Raw genomic sequence first — 17,567 nt, forward strand, 5'->3', positions numbered from 1 at the left:
TCGAGGTCAATACCTCTTTGACTGGTTCCGCGAAACCTGCCAACTCGCGCGTCGGCGAGGCGAGAGGCGGCCATTGTGTTAGCCGCTGCAGGTGAGCTGCTTTCAGACCCACTATCTCGTGTCGCCATTTATTACAAAAGACATACGGGAGCTTTAGAAACAGCCTACCTAAGTGGCTAAGAATTGCGAGGAGCGAATTTGGATGATCATAATGGTACATGAAATGAGGGTTGACTATTGTAGCCTTGTGGGTTGAAGAAATAAGACGAAACAGGGCGCTTTCTCTTTTATTCCATATCGCACATTAACATTTCACAAAATGCAATAGCCGGATCACTTAAACAACAAAGCTATAGCGCAGGACTGGGCTGCCCTCTCGGCTTGAAAGGAGGAGATATAAATTCGCGTACGCTGCACGTCAGCCTCTCTCTCTATATATATACAGGGTGTTTGACGTAACTTGAACCAAGGATTAAAAAAAAAAAGGCGATTAACCTCAGCTGAGCGAAATGAACGACATATGGTTTGCCGTCATGTGGCGCTCCTTAGGGCACTTTTGACATACCGCTTTATTAGTTAATTAACGAAGATCAATTATGCAAAATGTTTAGCATTAGATCGTTCAGGAACGACCCATCCAATGTTTTGTGGCAGCGTGCATGCTGCGTGTTATATTTTTTTTTGCCGTTTAAAGGAAGCCCGAGAAATATGAAATAGAACCACGTGACTGCGCTCATGCACTATCGTACTGCAGCGCTCTCAGCCGTTCTTCGAGCGACAGAACCGTGCGCGCGAGCTGTTCGCTTGTGAAAGATGGCGACCCGTCTTTTCCGCGTGCCGCCGTCATAGAGTTTCTCACTATAACACCTAGAGGGTAATCTGGCGCCACCGTCTATAGGAATTTCTTAAGGGGGCACCGTGCCGTCATGGGAATGACCGTATATGTGTCTGCGAGGCTCGTGTTGGCTGGTGTTGTAAGAGGCTTCGTCTAAAACGTGGATATGGCTACGCAAATAACGCGTTATCAAAGTAAAATCTTCATAAAATGTTTCCATTCACGCATATTACATCTTTACTCACCCACAATGCATGACCAAGCGAAGAAAAGCAAGAACAGACGACCAACTGTTTCAAAGCGAGCGCGAACCTTGTCGTCTGTCCTCCAACTTTAGCGGCCCGCTGATACTTTTTACGTAACATGTACTCGTACACACAATAACAAGTTCTCATAGTTAAACAAAACACGTTTTCGCGTAATAATAAAGCTAAAACAGCTTTTCACGTGCTGTTTTAGTAGAAAATGAATCATTGTGACAGACGGAATGGTACTTGCCAAGCGTGTCTTCAAGGTGTTCCGTCTATCCGAGAACGATGCCAATCCGAAGTCACAATATACCGGCATTCCCATGCATACCACAGCGCAGCAGCGCCAGATTTCCCTCTAGGTTATGTAGTGAGAAACTCTATGGCCGCCGCGGAAGTTGCTGACGCCCTGTGAAGCCGATACCTGGAGCGGCGGCCGCTCACTTCGCCACTGTCTGCGGGCACGGTTCTTTCGCTCGAAGCATGGTTGAGGGCGCTGCAATACGAAAGCGCATGAACACAGTCACGTGGTTCTATTTCATATTTCGCGGGAATTTGTTAAACGCCGAAAAAAAAAAAGCAACCACGCAGCATGTGCGCTGCCACAAAAAAATGGACCCGTCGTTTGTGGATCCCTTCTATAACAAAAAGAAACTGATTCGGCACTGAAGGGAATATTAAAGTTTGAATAATTCATCTCAGTTAATTAACTAATTAAGTGGAATATATAAAAAGATACTCTGAGTAGCGCCACATGACGGCAAACCGTATGTCGTTGGTTTCACCCAGCTTCGGTTAACCACTTTAAAATTCTTGGTTCAGGTTACGTGAAACACCCTGTATATACATATACAAAAATCTTCTCAGATGGCGTGCCAGCATAACGAGAGTTCTACCCCACGCAAACATCACCGTTTTCATATATATTAAGACAATAACATTGAATGGCATCAGCCTTTCTTGAACTATTGTTTGACAAGCGCAGAAGGCGACGTGTTTGCCACACATGTACAGTCGAGAGCGAAAGTCTAGAAGCCACGTCATCAGTAAAAAAATAAACGAATAAAAATAACATTCTTCTAGTACATTCGTGCAACGTGAAACTGCGTCTTAATGCATTACGCTGGTCAAGCAGGCGGATGTAGGCAGTACCACTTGATTCCACCTCTTATTTCTAGGCGGCGAAGAAAAAAAATTTAGAAGCACCTCTGGTCCTCAAGCTTTTGCTCTCCACTGTAAATACCTTCAATGATGTTTAACAAATACATTTTTTCAGACTTCCCTTTGGCGCTCACTGCACGGATTCGCACGAAGCATTGTCTTAGCGATAGGCTACATAGCTAAACCGCCGCGGTAGCTTAGTGGCTATACGAAGTCGTGCTGCTGAGGGCGTGATCACACACAGGTTTATTCTCGGCCGCGGCGGCCGCACTTCGATTGGGACGAAATGCAAAGACGCTCGTGCACATAGATTCAGGCGCGCTCTAAAACAACCCAAGGTTGCCAAGAAAGTTCCCACTATGGCGTGCCTGACAACAACATCGTGGCCTTGGCATGCAATACCCCAGTATTCAATTTGACGCTACAATGTTGCGGCGCTGCATCGAAGGTTGGCGTTCCGGCATATTTCTTGTCCCCTGGTGTCGCTTCGTAATTTGCCTTCTGCTCAGCGTAACGCTACGGGTTCCTTTGGAGAACCGTTCGACGACGGAGCAGGGTTCGGTTTCAGGCGCCATGTGCTTCGGCGACAGCTGTCTCGACAGGCCAGAACAAAGAGCAGGACAGCCGCCAAGAGGTTTGCTGCTCCAAGGACGAGGTAAATGTTGTCGTACGAGCCCAGCGTGTCCCTAAAAAATCCTGCAGGATTGTACAAAGATAGAAAAAAAAACAGAAGAGAAAATGCAGGTGAAAAACACCAGAACAAGAGATTGCCGTGCTTTACTGCAGTATATTTCTTCGCGCCATTTTTCTATTTGACTGGGGTTAGCCAGTTAGCGGCAACACTCGGACTTCAAGATGTAACAGTTTGCCACAGAAGACGCTCTCGGCTTTCTAGATTGGCTATCTCACCTGCTATGAAGTTTTATATGTCGTGAACAAGCAGATCATAGAATGTTTTTTATCACTGAAAACATACATGATAGCAACATGCCCCTACGAGATAGGAGGTCGAACATGTGCTGTTTTCGAATTTGATATGAATTTCAGCGAATTTTATACGGGTCAACTCATAACATAATAAAGAAGCTTAAAATGTCGACGAGTTATAAATGTGCTAGGGAAGTACAGCGATCTGAAACAAATATACTAATGGATGAAGGTTTGAACGAGTTGTCAGCGTGTCTTGAAGCAATAACGTTCTCAGTACTTGTAGAAGACTGCGACATTGATAGCATACAATGCAATGATAGCATTGTCGTCACAGCTTGGATAATACAAGTTCCATAGTGTCTGGTTTGCCAGAAGGCCAGCTTTTTTCGCTGATTCGAGCAGTTGATTTCCACAGTAGTTGACGTGGATGGTGTTTGTGCACTACATGGTTAAATAGTGCGTGCATCATTATTGGCCATGATGCTACGTTTAGCTAGGTAGTGAAAGTCTAGTGATTGGTGATGGTAAATTTGTGTACCACATGCATACCTGCCAACCTGTGAGCTCTAAAAATTCGTAAAAGTCCTGCGGCAAGGGGGGTGGGGGAAGTTAGAGGATGGCACTAGTGGAACTTTCCTTTGAGCACACAGACTTTGTGGCACAGGTACGCGCTTTAGACGCAACGCAAAAGTACCTGCAAAAATTAGAACAGCAGACACTGGCAAGCAACACATAGTCTGTAGGCTGCGCGAACTTTCCCAGCGACGTTACGCTTGACAATTTTGCCTGCTTCATGGACTGTACCAAATAAACTTCGTTGTTTCCAGCATCGCGAAGAACAGCAGAATTTCTTTTCTTATACTACTTTACAAAAGTTTGATCTACGCACTGAGTGTATGCATCAACGTAAGCAACTATGTGAATATTTGAAGATGTGTTAGTCGTCTCTTAGCGTATATAGAGCAAACATAAAAGTGCAGTACAATAAATATCAACCTGAAAACAGCGAAAGTGTTTTTACATTGAAAAAAAATATCGCAATGAGCAATTATGTCCAGATATTTATTCATTTACTTTTTATTTACCCTGACGTCCTTATTGTGACATCTTCGCGACTTCAAGAATCGACGCACGAATGCGCAGACGTTATGCTTTATAGCCTCACCCAGAGCCACCATAAGCGAAAGGACCAGGGGGATGCGGGCACAGTCAATTATCCAAGCGTGATGAGACAACGCGGCAATATCCTGGTCCTTTGCTAGGTGGGCGCTGGTCGCTTTGTCGAGTGATTCGCCGTCTGAATAAGGCGGTCATCTCATTATAGGACGCAGTCAATTGTGGAGAAGAGACGAATCGTCAGGCCAAGGAAGCGGGGAATCGTCGCGCTGCCGAAAAGATTCTAGAACCGCGTCGCTCGTTTGGAAGGGGAATCGATTGGTTAAACTTTTCGTTGCTGAAAATCATGTGAAACGGTCAATGAAGCTCGAGAAAGAATACAGGAAATCAATTGCTATCTTTAAGTGAAATATACTAATAAGTAATATGTAAATCGGCGTGCCTCATAGTCAGAAAGTGGTTTTGGCACGTTAAACCCCATAATTTAATTTAAAATGGAAATGAAAGTGGATGAAAAGACAACTTGCCACAGGTGGTAGCCCAACTCACATCTTCCGCATTATTCGTGCAGTGTTTTCACAAGCAAGCTAGCGCGGAGGCCATCCTCTGGTAAACATTTGTGAAGACAAGGCCTTCTTTGCTGATTTCACATGGGCTTGGCGTATCTGGGATCTGGCTATCTTGTAACGACTTCCAGAGAGAAACCTCTCGGTTAAGTTACATGTAGATGTCGTATGAACATTAAAATGGTATCATATTATTATCAGCCACTTCAATACGCGAAAACACCCGTGTACTTAGATTTAGGGGCACGGTAAAGAAACCCTGGGGGTCCAGATTATACCGGAGTCCCTCACTACGGCGTGCCTCATAATCAGATCATGGTTTTGACACGTAAAATCCCATTATTTAGTTAATTTTAATTATGAGCCACCTATCTTGCGGGCGAAGAAGTTGTACAGCAGACGAGAAAGAGGACGAGCTGTGGCCCGGACCGCCATCATAAATGGAAAACAAAGCAAAACCACCATCTTTGTTCTTGTAGTACTATTTGCCCTGGCAGTGTAAATATAGTATATAAACCCTTTTCGACATCTCAACGTAACAATATGATACCTCTCGATGCTATGAACTCGTAGCAGTAGTCAGCAACTAACGATATAATAGAAGAAGGAGCATAATTAGTCTTAAGAGTGCGCGATAGTTTACTACTAGTACCATCTGCCGAGTATGCGCTAACTTACATGTGCACGCGGGCTATCCCGGATGTTCCCGCTTGCCACGCCTTTTCGCAGCGGGCGCCAGGTTTGTGCGTTTTGGATGACAAGGCATTATATGCTGACATCACACGGGTTTGGCTTGTCTGGCACCTGGATATGTTGTAACCATTTAAAAAAAATGGCTGTGGCTTAGCTAAGGTTAAGCCCAGGATGCGAAGCATACTAGTCTTTATTTTAGTTGTTGAACCACTGTTTAGCCTGGTGAACTGCTGTTGCTTGGCTATATTTGGTTCGGCTAGACGAAGAAACAACTCATGCGTTACTCTGCTTCGCCTTCAAGAGTGGAACGCGACAGCGTTCCCGTCGACCCGCCAAGGGGTGTAAGACAATGGGCTACGGCGCAGCGACTACGCGCCCCGCATTGGACGCGGTGAGCGTCGAGCAACGCAGCGTTCGGCGCGGCAACGAAATGTGCGCCTGAGCAAGCGACGCACGCCTGAGCCTTAGAAACAGCTCGTTTCTAAGGCAACACCGCATTCACTAGAGGCGCTTTTGTACCGCTTTGAAGCATCGTACTCGTGGCTCAGTGGTAGCAACAACGGTCTCCGTCTCACACTCCGGAGACCCTGGTTCGATTCCCACCCAGCCCACCTTGCAAGAGTTGAGCCAAAGCCACCTAGAAACAAGCGCAGCTGCTTATATACCGCCGCGACGCCGCGAGCGACGGCGCGAGTTGGAGCCCCGTTTCTCCTCTGTCGTGACGTCACGGTGTCACGTGGTCAGCCTTGAAGGCGACACCGCCGCGCCTGAGGAGCTGGGTTGAGCTCTAGTAATATGCTTCGCATAAAAAAGAAAGCAGGAGCCAAGTGTCGACGCTAAGGTACCCAAGGTCGACGTAATTGCGCGTGAAATACGATACGAATATGGTACTAACTAAGTTAATAACGAATGTGAAAAAGAGACAGAGACAGAATAAATAAATATATTGATTACGCAATCATCGAATCACTCGAGCAATCACGTACGTCGACCTTTTCTTCTGTAGCCTCTACACTTGGTTGAGCTTTTATTTTTTTGGTATTTGTGTATGTGTACGAGATTAGCACTGGGAGTGTCAGCCAGCACCGCTCACAACCAAGTCGGCGAACGCGGAATGTCCTATCAACCGCAGGCGCCACGCGCTACCTGAAATCAGGAGCGCTCAGCCAGCCGATAGACTATTATGCCGCAATAAGACTGAAAGGCGGACTAGTTGGTTTGACTTCCCTGTGCAAAATTTTGCGCACACTATAAGCAACGACAACAAGAACACGTAGACCAGCGCAGTGGCGCCACCTCGTGGTGCCAACGCTGCCGAAGTCGTTGCCACCGCTACGCAACGGGCGAGAAGAATACGGAGAAGTGATGGGCTTCATTTTCGTTATTTGCAACCATACCAAACAGGCGAGCCGAGGGGCTTGACAATTCGTTGCAGTTACAATCATAGGAAGCAAGCACACAAGCTTTCACTGGCTTCATTGGCTGTTTTTTGTTTTATATTGTTGTAATTACCAAAACATTAAGCGCACTCTCAGGAAACTAATCCGAATTAAATATACGTCTAGCCTTCGCAGCAATCACCACACATTGTGTTTGAGTCAAATATTTAGTCGCATTCAACGCGAAAGTAATGAGCGGGGTGGGGCAGGATCATCGATTATGGAATCCCCAAGGTACAATCGCATTGCATCTGTCATGTAATAACACGGAGGTGCGTAGGTCTTTTCACAGTGTTCACACGAGAAAGAATGATTACCCAGAAATTTTATGTAGTACACAATTCGGCTAAAAATAAGTTGGGTAAATAGCACCAGTAGGGTTCATATTTACCCCATTGCCTTTCTACGTTTTACTTGATAACGTTGACATCCGCCTCAGTACTTAGGAAAATAAGTAAATGTTTATTTCGAACACAATGCTGCATGTCGTAACAGTTCCGCTCTTTCTTCTGCATGTTATTCGGTTATGCCGAGTTTACCAGCTCGCTTCTGTCGTAGGTTAGATAGCGGAAATTCTGGTTTCACCTTGTATATGGCTCCACAAAACCGTCGCACTAGATTTACTTTTAAGGCGAAAGTATTAGACGGCTCACGGGACGAAAATATATGCGCACTTTGCTGAGCTAAGCTGCGACAGGCGGAATCCTATCTACGAATGCCTTTGTAGCTGTCGTTTGAACTGTTCTGCGAACGGACGCCGCCGTGGCCGTGAGCATGGGATGCAGTCACAGCCATGTATCTGCAAGGTTTGTCGCCAATGTGCGCGTATACCCTCCCCCCCCCCCCCCCCCCCGCGCATGTCAGCGCTCTCCCACGCACCCACTCGCACAGCTCTACTGGCATGACGCCTCCTCTCCTTGCTCCCCTCGTCGGTGATCACCGCTTTCCTGCATCCGCCACGGATTTCGGCCGGACGCTCATGAACCACCAAAGGCTTACCCCTTAAAAATCCGTTATCCGGCGCTCTGGCGTCAAAATACATAGGGAGTCGAACACATGACCTTTGGTGGGTGTGATGTGTCAAGTGCGGGAACGCCGTGATCGGAGTGGATCAGCCATGCGAAGGCGACGAAGAGATGCTGCAGCGAGGGCACGAGCGCGCCGAAGGTGGTGGTGGCGGTAACAACTTTATTGAGACTCTGCTCAGTTATGATCTGGCAGGCCCGAGTCCTAGAAAGGCCCCTCACGAGGAGCGACCCTTCCGGCCCAGGCAACGAGGGCTTTTTGTACATTTTCGTCCGGCGTTCTGAGCAGCTCTTCCCACGTCTGTTGTGAGGGAGCTGGCAGGAGCGACCTGGGAGGGGGTAAGCCCTCGCACCCCCAAAGAATGTGATTTTGGGTAGCCAATGTTTGATTTGTGCAGTTTTGACATATTGCGTTCCATTGCCCGTTGGTAATTATGGCTAGCCAATGTGGGCTGGGGAACGATTTAGTTTGGATTCGACGCAGGATCGAGGCTTGCGCTCGCGTGAGGCTTGCGTTTGGAGGCGGATAGATTCGCCTTTTTTGCTTGTAATAGTTTGTTATTTCATGGTATGTCGTCGGTGCCTCATCCATGGGATCCGAGTCTGAGGGGCACATCTCCCGGTTGATTAGACCTCGGGCTACCCAGTGCGCCTCCTCATTCCCTTGATTCCCCGAATGGGCAGGGACCCATACAAGTTCAACAGTGTTTTCATTATTAAAGTCTCGTAGGACTCGCGCTGCACAGACGCCTATGCTGCCTCTCGAAAAGTTGACTATTGCCAGCTGGGAGAAAAAAGAAGAAAAAGAAACGGGGAGACGTGGAACAACAAGCCTGCGTGGAGGAAGGAGTTCACCAATGCTCCAGGCGCACGAGAGAAGTCGGTGCTTCGTGCCTTCTACTAGACCAGGGCGACCTTCCTGAGGCGTGGTGCAACGCGTTCTCCTGATCGCACATAGGAAAGTGCCGATCCACGTGGGAGAAATGAACCCCATACACCGAGAGCAGAGGTGAAGCCGTTGGACTTGGTGTCCGGCGTTGAGACCTCTACCGTGCCAAGGCCCCCTGCCCATGTTCCCAACGTCGCAACTAGACTTGCATCTGCATCACTGCATCCCGATTGTTCGCCTGAGAGTGATCAGGATTTTTCTTCAACAGCGCCTGTCTTCAGCACCACTTCTACGCTCCGAGCGCTCCCTCCGTCGCTGCCTCTAGTTCATTTCGCAGTTCCACTGCCGACCATGACACTGTAGGCCCCTTCTGACTTTGATACTTTCTTCGGAGACTCAATTCTTTTTTTGTGTGTTTGATTAATTGGTAGAGTTTTTACTTTCTCTTTGTGCTAGATTTTCTTTAATGAATGGCTTGCGGTGTGGTAATGAACGACTTTGTCACTTCATGCGCCGAGGATATGTCTCCGCAACGATTAATTGAAAGAACTTTATCAGAATTGGCGTCCACGACAGGACAAAACGGTTCGTTGTCTGGAATTTGGAAAAGAAACGTCCGAAGGTGAGTTTGATGAACTTAGTCACTGTGGTTCAGCGGTTAGGCTCGCATGAGGCAGACTTGGACAAGGGGGTTCTAGAGCCATGGTTGATAATATGCGAGAAAGCTGAGAGGGGGCGCGAGAAGTGGTTGGCTGAACGATTCGCTGGAAAAACACGCCTAGAAGAGCTTCGAAAAGTGCACCTTCCCATCAAATGCATAGATCCAGCATTCACGGATGCTTGTTCCGAAGGGACAAGCTCCACTGCTGGGGGTGAAATACAGCAGTGCAAATGCTACCGGAAAGCTCTCTCCGACATAGCGCCAAGCCTTGGCAAGCAGAAAGTGTCTCACGTGAAGATAACTTACAATGACGCCATCGTAGGCAAAGATACCGTTCTTTCCAAAGATGTTTGCTCACGGAGCAAGGTGCATATTGCCTGCGCATGTCAATCAGCGTTGCGAGAGCCCAGCGCTGACGATGACCGGTCCGTACATGAGTCCGAGCTACCATGGACCAACCTTGCTGAGGAGACTAAAGTTACAACTGAGTATCTCCTGGAAATTAAAGATAGTAGGCTGGATCATTTGCACCTTGCTCAAACTCAACCTGGAGATGTTAATGCTTCTGAGGAGCCGCGTTTGGTTCCCATAAAAAGTATTGAAGTGTCTTTACTGCGTGCCTCGAATACAACAAAAGCAACTGTTTGCAACGCTATACGCACTTGGGAGGGCGTGTCCGCCAAATCAACTGATGGCTTTAGGGCCGCAGAAGCTCCATAGTGTTCTCGTCTGCTCGTGCGTGGTTCGACCATTGACAGTGATGCTGCAACCACACACCAGAACGTTCGGGACAACAAAACGCAGGCAATGACTTGGTGGATGCCCCGGAGACTCACGACTCTAGCTTTCTCTAAAAACGTCTGGGTGAAGGCCGCAGTCGACAACATTAGATGTCTGATTTTATGCAGATGTAGAGAGATGATTTGCTGGAGCGATATGATCGTGGATTGGTTGGCCAGTGTACTCCAACCGAGAAGAAAGATGCCTAGTTCGATTGATGGGAGAACGGGTCACCTAAAGGAGCTCTAATGCTTCACTTATGACTTCTGTCGGACTTTTGACCTCAGACATGGTGAAATACAGACTTGATTATGTTTATTCAAATGGAGCGTGTTGTGATAGTCTATCACGCACTTAGATACTGTAGTTTTTCTTTAAAGATACTCTTAAATTTATTTCGAACACACTTAAAGGGACACTAAAGTGAACAATTATTTCTTCTGCATCAGTAAATTACCTTTCTACAACACCAAAAACACTATTCTTACACCGATAAGACGTTTGGTAAGCAAGGAAAAGCGCAACAACGAAATACGGGTGCTGACACCTACTTGAAGTTCTCGCAACTGGTGGCTGTGACGTCTTGGATTTTGATGACGCCTTCTAGGGCCTACTAATTATATACAGCGGTACAGATTGACTACATTGTGTTCTAAAGGAACCAAATATTAAACATGGCAAGTTTCGGGAACCTTTACTCAGCCAACGTAGCCCAAATGCGAAAACACACTTGAGAATCCCTGACGTCATGCTGACGTACCGGCGCTGCGGTTTCGGCACAAAATTCAAATACTGATACTTGGACCTTCATTTTCTCATCTAATAATCAAAATATATTTTGTATATGACTGTCGGCAGGGTTCTCAAACAATGCTTCATTAGTCTAAACTGATTTATTGTTTCACTTTAGTGTCCCTTTAAGATATTGACGAAAAGGCCATCTCTCCAAATTAGATTCCAATTGACATTGCAAAGTTTGTGAGTCGAACCCACGACGTTTGGTGTTAATTAAGGCGCAGTTAACACACTCGAACCCATGATCCAACATCGAGATATGGGCGAGCCGACCTATTCAAGTGAGATTCCAATGACATCGTGAAGATCGATAGGCGAATCCACTACCTTTAGTGTTAATTAAAGGGAAGTCAATTAAGGTGCAGTTAACTAGGACAAAATCAGAACCCACGACCTCTGGTGGGAGGCGAACCCTCGACATTTGGTGAGAGCCGAACCAGGTGTCTTTCTGCTTGTGCGGGAGGCGCCCTGGACTAAGGGCGCCTCCCGCACAAGCAGAAAGACACCTGCTTGTCCTTTCTTTTTAATAAATGTTTCTCCTCCTCCTCCTCCTCCAAGTTGGATTCCAATTGACATTGCGAAAGTTGTGAGCTGAACTGGCGACCTTTGGTGTTAATTAAGGCGAAGTTAATCAAGGCACTCGAATCCACGATCCAACATTGAGATAAGTTAAATTTCAATGACATCGCGAAGGTCGAGAGGCGGATCGACTATCTTTAGTGTTAATTAAAGCGAAGTGAATTAAGGTACAGTTAATTAAGACAAAATTATTAAAGCGAAGTGAATTAAGGTACAGTTAATTAAGACAAAATTAGAACCCACGACCTCTGGTTGGAGTCGAACCTTCGACATTCGGTGGGAGCGGAAATCACTTGGAGATATGGGGAACCGGCCATATCTCCAAGTTGGATTTCAATTGACATTACGAAAGTTGTTAGCCCAACTCACGACCTTTGGTGTTAATTAAGGCGAAGGTAATCAATGCACTCGCACCCACGATCCAACATGGAGATAATTTAGATTCCAATGACATCGCCAAGGTCGACAGGCGAATCCACTACCTTTAGTGTAAATAAAGCGAAGTGAATTAAGGTACAGTTAATTAAGATAAAGTTAATGAAGGCACTCGAACCCGCGACTTTTGGTGGGAGTCAAATCCACTTGGAGATATGGGTGAACCGGCCATATCTCCAAGTTGGACTCTAAATGACATCGTGAAGGTCGAGAGTCGAACACACTACTTTTGGTGTTATCTAAGGCGAATTTAATTAAGGCACAGTAACACAAACACAAACAAAAATGAGTAACACAAACGTTGTTCGTGGTTCATAATTGGTTTATGTGGTGATCGCAATTTTTACGCAATATGTATAATTCTGTTCTGTACTTGCAGCGCATTACATGTGTTGTGTGTTTTGGCTGTTCAAAATATCTGACTTTATATATGCGTACGTGGACTGACCTAACGCACAGAATTTTGCGACTCATGTACAGTTGGACTGTATATTTTTTATTCATCCAGTGTTCTACTGAGTGCCATATTTTGTGCCGCTATTCTCCCTTTTTACGCAAATTTGTTTCCTTTGCCAAGCGACAAGGAGTAGCCGGTGCCACCATAAAGGGGCCAACCTCTCCTAATATTCATTTCAATAAAAAAAAGGCACAGTTAATTAAGATACATTTAATTACGGCACTCGAGGTCACGACCTTTGGTAGAAGGCGGAGCCTCGAACTTTGGTGGTAGATAACACGTAATTGGAAGTAATGAATTCGAATGAAAATTGGCATGAATGTCTCGCGAGCGCGCAGGCTTTCGCATTCATCCTCTTTAGTGTATGCTAAAGTGACAATCAAAGTTCTCCCTTCTTACTTTGGCATTTTCGAAGCGACCGCTTCGTGTATTCACTACTATTGCCTTTCTGTGTCTCATTCTCCAATTACTTTAACAATATGAGGCTAAAAATACTGGTTCACAAGAATTGCAAAATGGCGCACCAGTCGGATGTGTCTTACCCAGGATAGTTGCACCAGCGAGCGCAATTGGAATGAGGAAGGTGCCCAGGAATGCGAAGAACGCTGGCAGTCGTTGAATGCCTAGGTACTGACTGATCAGTACGCTCCTTATGCACGTCACGTATCCCTGGCTAACGCCTAGCAGCCCGTTGAGAGCCATGAATGAGGTGAATGACGAGGCAAGCGAACAAGCGACGAACGACAGACAAGACGCTAAGAGGCAGGCGGCGGCCAGAGGGCAGTGGCTGAACGGTATTCTGTCCGAGGTGAAGCTCAGCACAGTTCTGCCTATGATCTGACCGAAGGCGTTGCAAGTAAGCACATACTTGGCTCTCTCCAGCGAGGCTCCCTTGTCACGTCCGTAGTCCACCGAAGTAGTAGCATGAAGCGAGCCAGTCCAGTCAAACACCGCGTACACGGCAAGAAAGACAAAGAATTCCGGCGTGTGGAATAACGCCGCCACGCCTTTCGCTGTCAAACCGAGCCTCTCGATGCCCTGTGGCAGCGCAGAAACCGCTGCTTTAGGTATCGCTGACGAGAGCTGCTCTGAATTTTGTCCCTCTACCGTGGAAACGTGCTCCTTAGAAGGCAATGATAAGCTTGGTTTTGGCTTGGAGTTACTCGGCAAGCAGCAGAGCTTCAGGGGCCGAGGCTGTTTGAGCAATATTATTAGGGGTAGGCCGTTCAACATGATAGCTCCAACTATGAGGAGAGTTCCACGAAGCCCGTAGTAGTTAGCGAGTAAAGAGACGATCGATGGACCCACTAGGCCTGAGGCTGACCAGGCGGCGTACTTCAGAGCGGTGGCTGTGGCCATGTACTTTTCGAAGTAGATCATCGTGTAGATGGCGAAGCATGTCAGACTGGCTCCGAATCCTAAACCTGAAATGATAAAGGAAAGCATTAAGGGGCTACTTTCAATATAGCACAGTGTAGCTTGGCAGCTGTAGGCAAACAAGTGGATTGCTCTGCCAAAACAACGGCAGCGTGACTTGCCTAACCATATGTTCAGGACAAGTGGTATACTTTAATGAATGTGAACGCTCATCAGGGGTGTACATATTACACCGGCGCGCTCGGTTGGCACATTGGGTAGCGCTACAGAGATGGGTGTAAATGGTACGGTCCATCGATCAGTGAAAAGTCACGCAGCACGTAAAGCTGCTCGCTTGATGGCGACGAGAGACGGCCAAGACATTGGAGCAACGCTTACTTGGACAACCATGTTCGATCATTTCTGCGTAACTTTAATATGTTAGCATTCTTTAAGTGTTTCACGCACTTTTCGGTACTATCTATCTATCTATCTATCTATCTATCTATCTATCTATCTATCTATCTATCTATCTATCTATCTATCTATCTATCTATCTATCTATCTATCTATCTATCTACCTATCTATCTATCTATCTATCTATCTATCTATCTATCTATCTATCTATCTGTCTGTCTGTCTGTCTGTCTGTCTGTCTGTCTGTCTGTCTGTGTCCATGCGTTTAACCACCAGATGAGGCATTGTGGGAGAAGGGAGCGCCGGGCCGCGCGCGCTTCTCACGCTGCGGGCGAAACGACCAGGCGAGTCTCCGGCGGGCCGCAGTGGCCGGCGCTCCGATTTCCCGTACAGCCTTGCGGCCGGAACGGACGGGGCGCGCACATTTGTGGAAAGATCTATTGGTACGACGCTGGTCGAACTTTGGCGAAGCGAGGTGAGGCGACACGCCAAGGGAAAGAGCGCGTGCTCTCGGGAAACCGAGTCCCAAAGTAGGGCTTAGGGGAAAAGTGAAAGGGAGGGAAACCCCGTCGCCTATGATCTCTATCTATAGTAACTGATTTCCAGGGAACGGTCGGAAAGAAGGGGAGGCGCACTGTCACTTGTTAGCTCCCTCGATCGTTCTTCGCGGGAAGGTGAGGGAAAGGAAGCGTGCTATCGACAAGAGAGTGGCCGGGAGAAACCGGAGAGAGGAGGAGGGCAGGCTGTAGCTCACTCGTTCGTCGCACGTCTTGCTAGCCGCTCGGTGGTGGCCCGTCCATCGTGGACGACGCTCGAACGAGAACCAATAACGAATTCTTATCCGCGAAAAATACACCACCGACGCAGGCGAGCGTTCCGTCGAACGCTGACAGCGCTAACGCGGACACACCAAGGAGAGCAGGTAGCGGACGTGTTAGCTCCGCACAATTGCCACGAGGGAATTCCTGGAAGGCGAGGGAAGGTGCCGAAGGAAAGGGAGCGTGCTCTCGGGCAACCGAATTGTGGGGATGGGCGGCAAGTTGGGGGAGGGGACTGTCGCTTGCTTGCTCGCTCGTTCGTTCGTCTGTTCGGTCGGGCCATTCGCTCATATTGACAATTGTAGGGGCGCGACTATCGCCTCCAGAGCCGGTGAAGAAGAAGGCGGCTCACGTGCAGGTAGCACGAGACGAGAACATGCTAGAGCGCTCGACCTGAGCGGCCACGGCATCTGCCGCGCCCGCAATCTCGCGCCACCATGGTTGGCCGGCCTACATAAACCTAGGCTACGGCGGCTACTTCTCCCTGCCTCTCACAATTTTGTGACATGGACGGCCAAGTTATGCCATGCCGGCGTCTGCGCACCGCCTCTACCAAAGCAGGGGTGACGTGGCATCACGCAGTTCGGCATGCTGGTTCGCCATGCTGCATCGACATGCTGTACATCTGTTTCCTCCAGCTGGACAGCCACTTTTAAACAAGGTTCCAGGCTCAGGCTGCGTTACAGGCTCCAGTTGTTGCACCCCGGCCCGGAGTTCTACGAGGACTCGCGGGAAGCCGTCCTTGCTCGCTACATCACCTTGAGCGCTGAGTCTCCTCCAGCTGGCGCTCCGTCACAAGAATTCTCGCAATCTGAACCATCGCGTCACCCCCCGTCTTGTCCTGTCATATCACCTGCGTCCACCCGTGCCAATCGCCAGCACGCGCCGGCCCAGCATCAAACCTCTACTCGGTCCGTGAGCCTATACTCCCCCGCGTAAAGGCAGCTGCGCGACGACTCTTTCCAAGGAATTCACTGGGCCAAGCGTAAGCGCTTTCTGATATTCTACGGCCCGGTGCTCTCATTCCTTGGACGTTTCCGCAGGCTGTCCGCTTTTCGTTCGCGAGGACCTGACTCATCACCGACTCAGAGGCCTTCCCACCGGCTCTGGATAGGAGCAAATTCCATTCTTGCAGGCACGGCGACGCCACAAGCACAACCTCTGCGATGCCTTCAGCAACCACCGCAAGCCTGATGCTATCGGCAGTCGAGATTTCACCGCAAGCAGCAGCATGCAAGCTTTCCGTTGTTCTGTGCTCACACCTTCCGCGGATTCTTGGCCTACCGAAGTTTTACAGGAGCAGCTCTGTAATCTGGCTGCTTCAGCTCGAGCATCACATCTACATTTACATCGTGAGTGACCAACACTTGCGCTATTTCCACGCAAGTACCGAGCTGCCAGGTGGTCTGACCACTTTAGGAGCTCCGACTTCTACAGGCCCGGACATCTACGAGGTCCTGCGGCAGGTCTTGATTTCACACTACCGCATCATTGTGGCTGCGCCTCGCCCACAACCTATGCTGTGGGTGCTGCCTGGTAAACGTCTCTCGGATTACGCAACCCAACATTATTAAAGACTGCCACTACCACCATCAACGACACTACCAACGCCCCTGCCACCGTTGCAGGCTGTTCGACGCCACCGTCTTAGCGTTCTGAAACGCTAACATCCGCAAAGCTCTTTGGAGCTCCACACTACTGGGGCCCGTATTCTAAAGCACTTTGTTGTGATGCGTGTCTGGAAACCTACAGACAGCGAGTTCTGTGAAACATACTACGTTTACGAAGAATAGCCCAGTACAAAAAGTCTTTACTCGCGAAAATATTGCTGCACATCCGCGCGCTGGCAGTGCGCACCTTGACAAGTGGGGACAATAATGGCGACCGCTGTAGCAGATGACGGGGTTGTCTTCAGCCTGAACGGAGCGGAAGCGAGCGAGCATATCGAGACACCCTATAGTGCGACGTGGTCCGGGACAATAATGGCAACCGCTGTAGCAGATGACGTGGTTGTCTCCAGCCTGAACGGAGCGGAAGCGAGCGAGCACATCGAGACACCCTATAGTGCGACGTGGTCCGGGACAATAATGGCAACCGCTGTAGCAGATGACGTGGTTGTCTCCAGCCTGAACGGAGCGGAAGCGAGCGAGCGCACCGAGACACCCTATAGTGCGACGTGGTCCGGGACAATAATGGCGACCGCTGTAGCAGATGACGTGGTTGTCTCCAGCCTGAACGGAGCGGAAGCGAGCGAGCGCACCGAGACACCCTATAGTGCGACGTGGTCCGGGACAATAATGGCGACCGCTGTAGCAGATGACGGGGTTGTCTTCAGCCTGAACGGAGCGGAAGCGAGCGAGCATATC

General features: G+C 48.4%; 1 protein-coding gene across 1 annotated transcript in view; it reads right to left on the reverse strand.

Annotated features, from left to right (window-relative positions):
• Nucleotides 1-1,866: 1,866 nt before the first annotated feature.
• Nucleotides 1,867-17,567, reverse strand: part of LOC142577993 (monocarboxylate transporter 9-like) — a 96,043-nt gene continuing 80,342 nt past the window's right edge. The window contains exons 3-4 of the mRNA XM_075687419.1: nt 13,152-14,033; nt 1,867-2,940 (exon numbers count right to left, since the gene is read on the reverse strand). Coding sequence (XP_075543534.1) covers nt 2,750-2,940; nt 13,152-14,033 — 1,073 coding nt within the window. The 3' untranslated portion in view covers nt 1,867-2,749. The remainder of the gene's footprint in view (nt 2,941-13,151; nt 14,034-17,567) is intronic.

The sequence above is a fragment of the Dermacentor variabilis genome, chromosome 4 (genome assembly GCF_050947875.1).
Source record: "Dermacentor variabilis isolate Ectoservices chromosome 4, ASM5094787v1, whole genome shotgun sequence".
NCBI lineage: Eukaryota > Metazoa > Arthropoda > Arachnida > Ixodida > Ixodidae > Dermacentor > Dermacentor variabilis.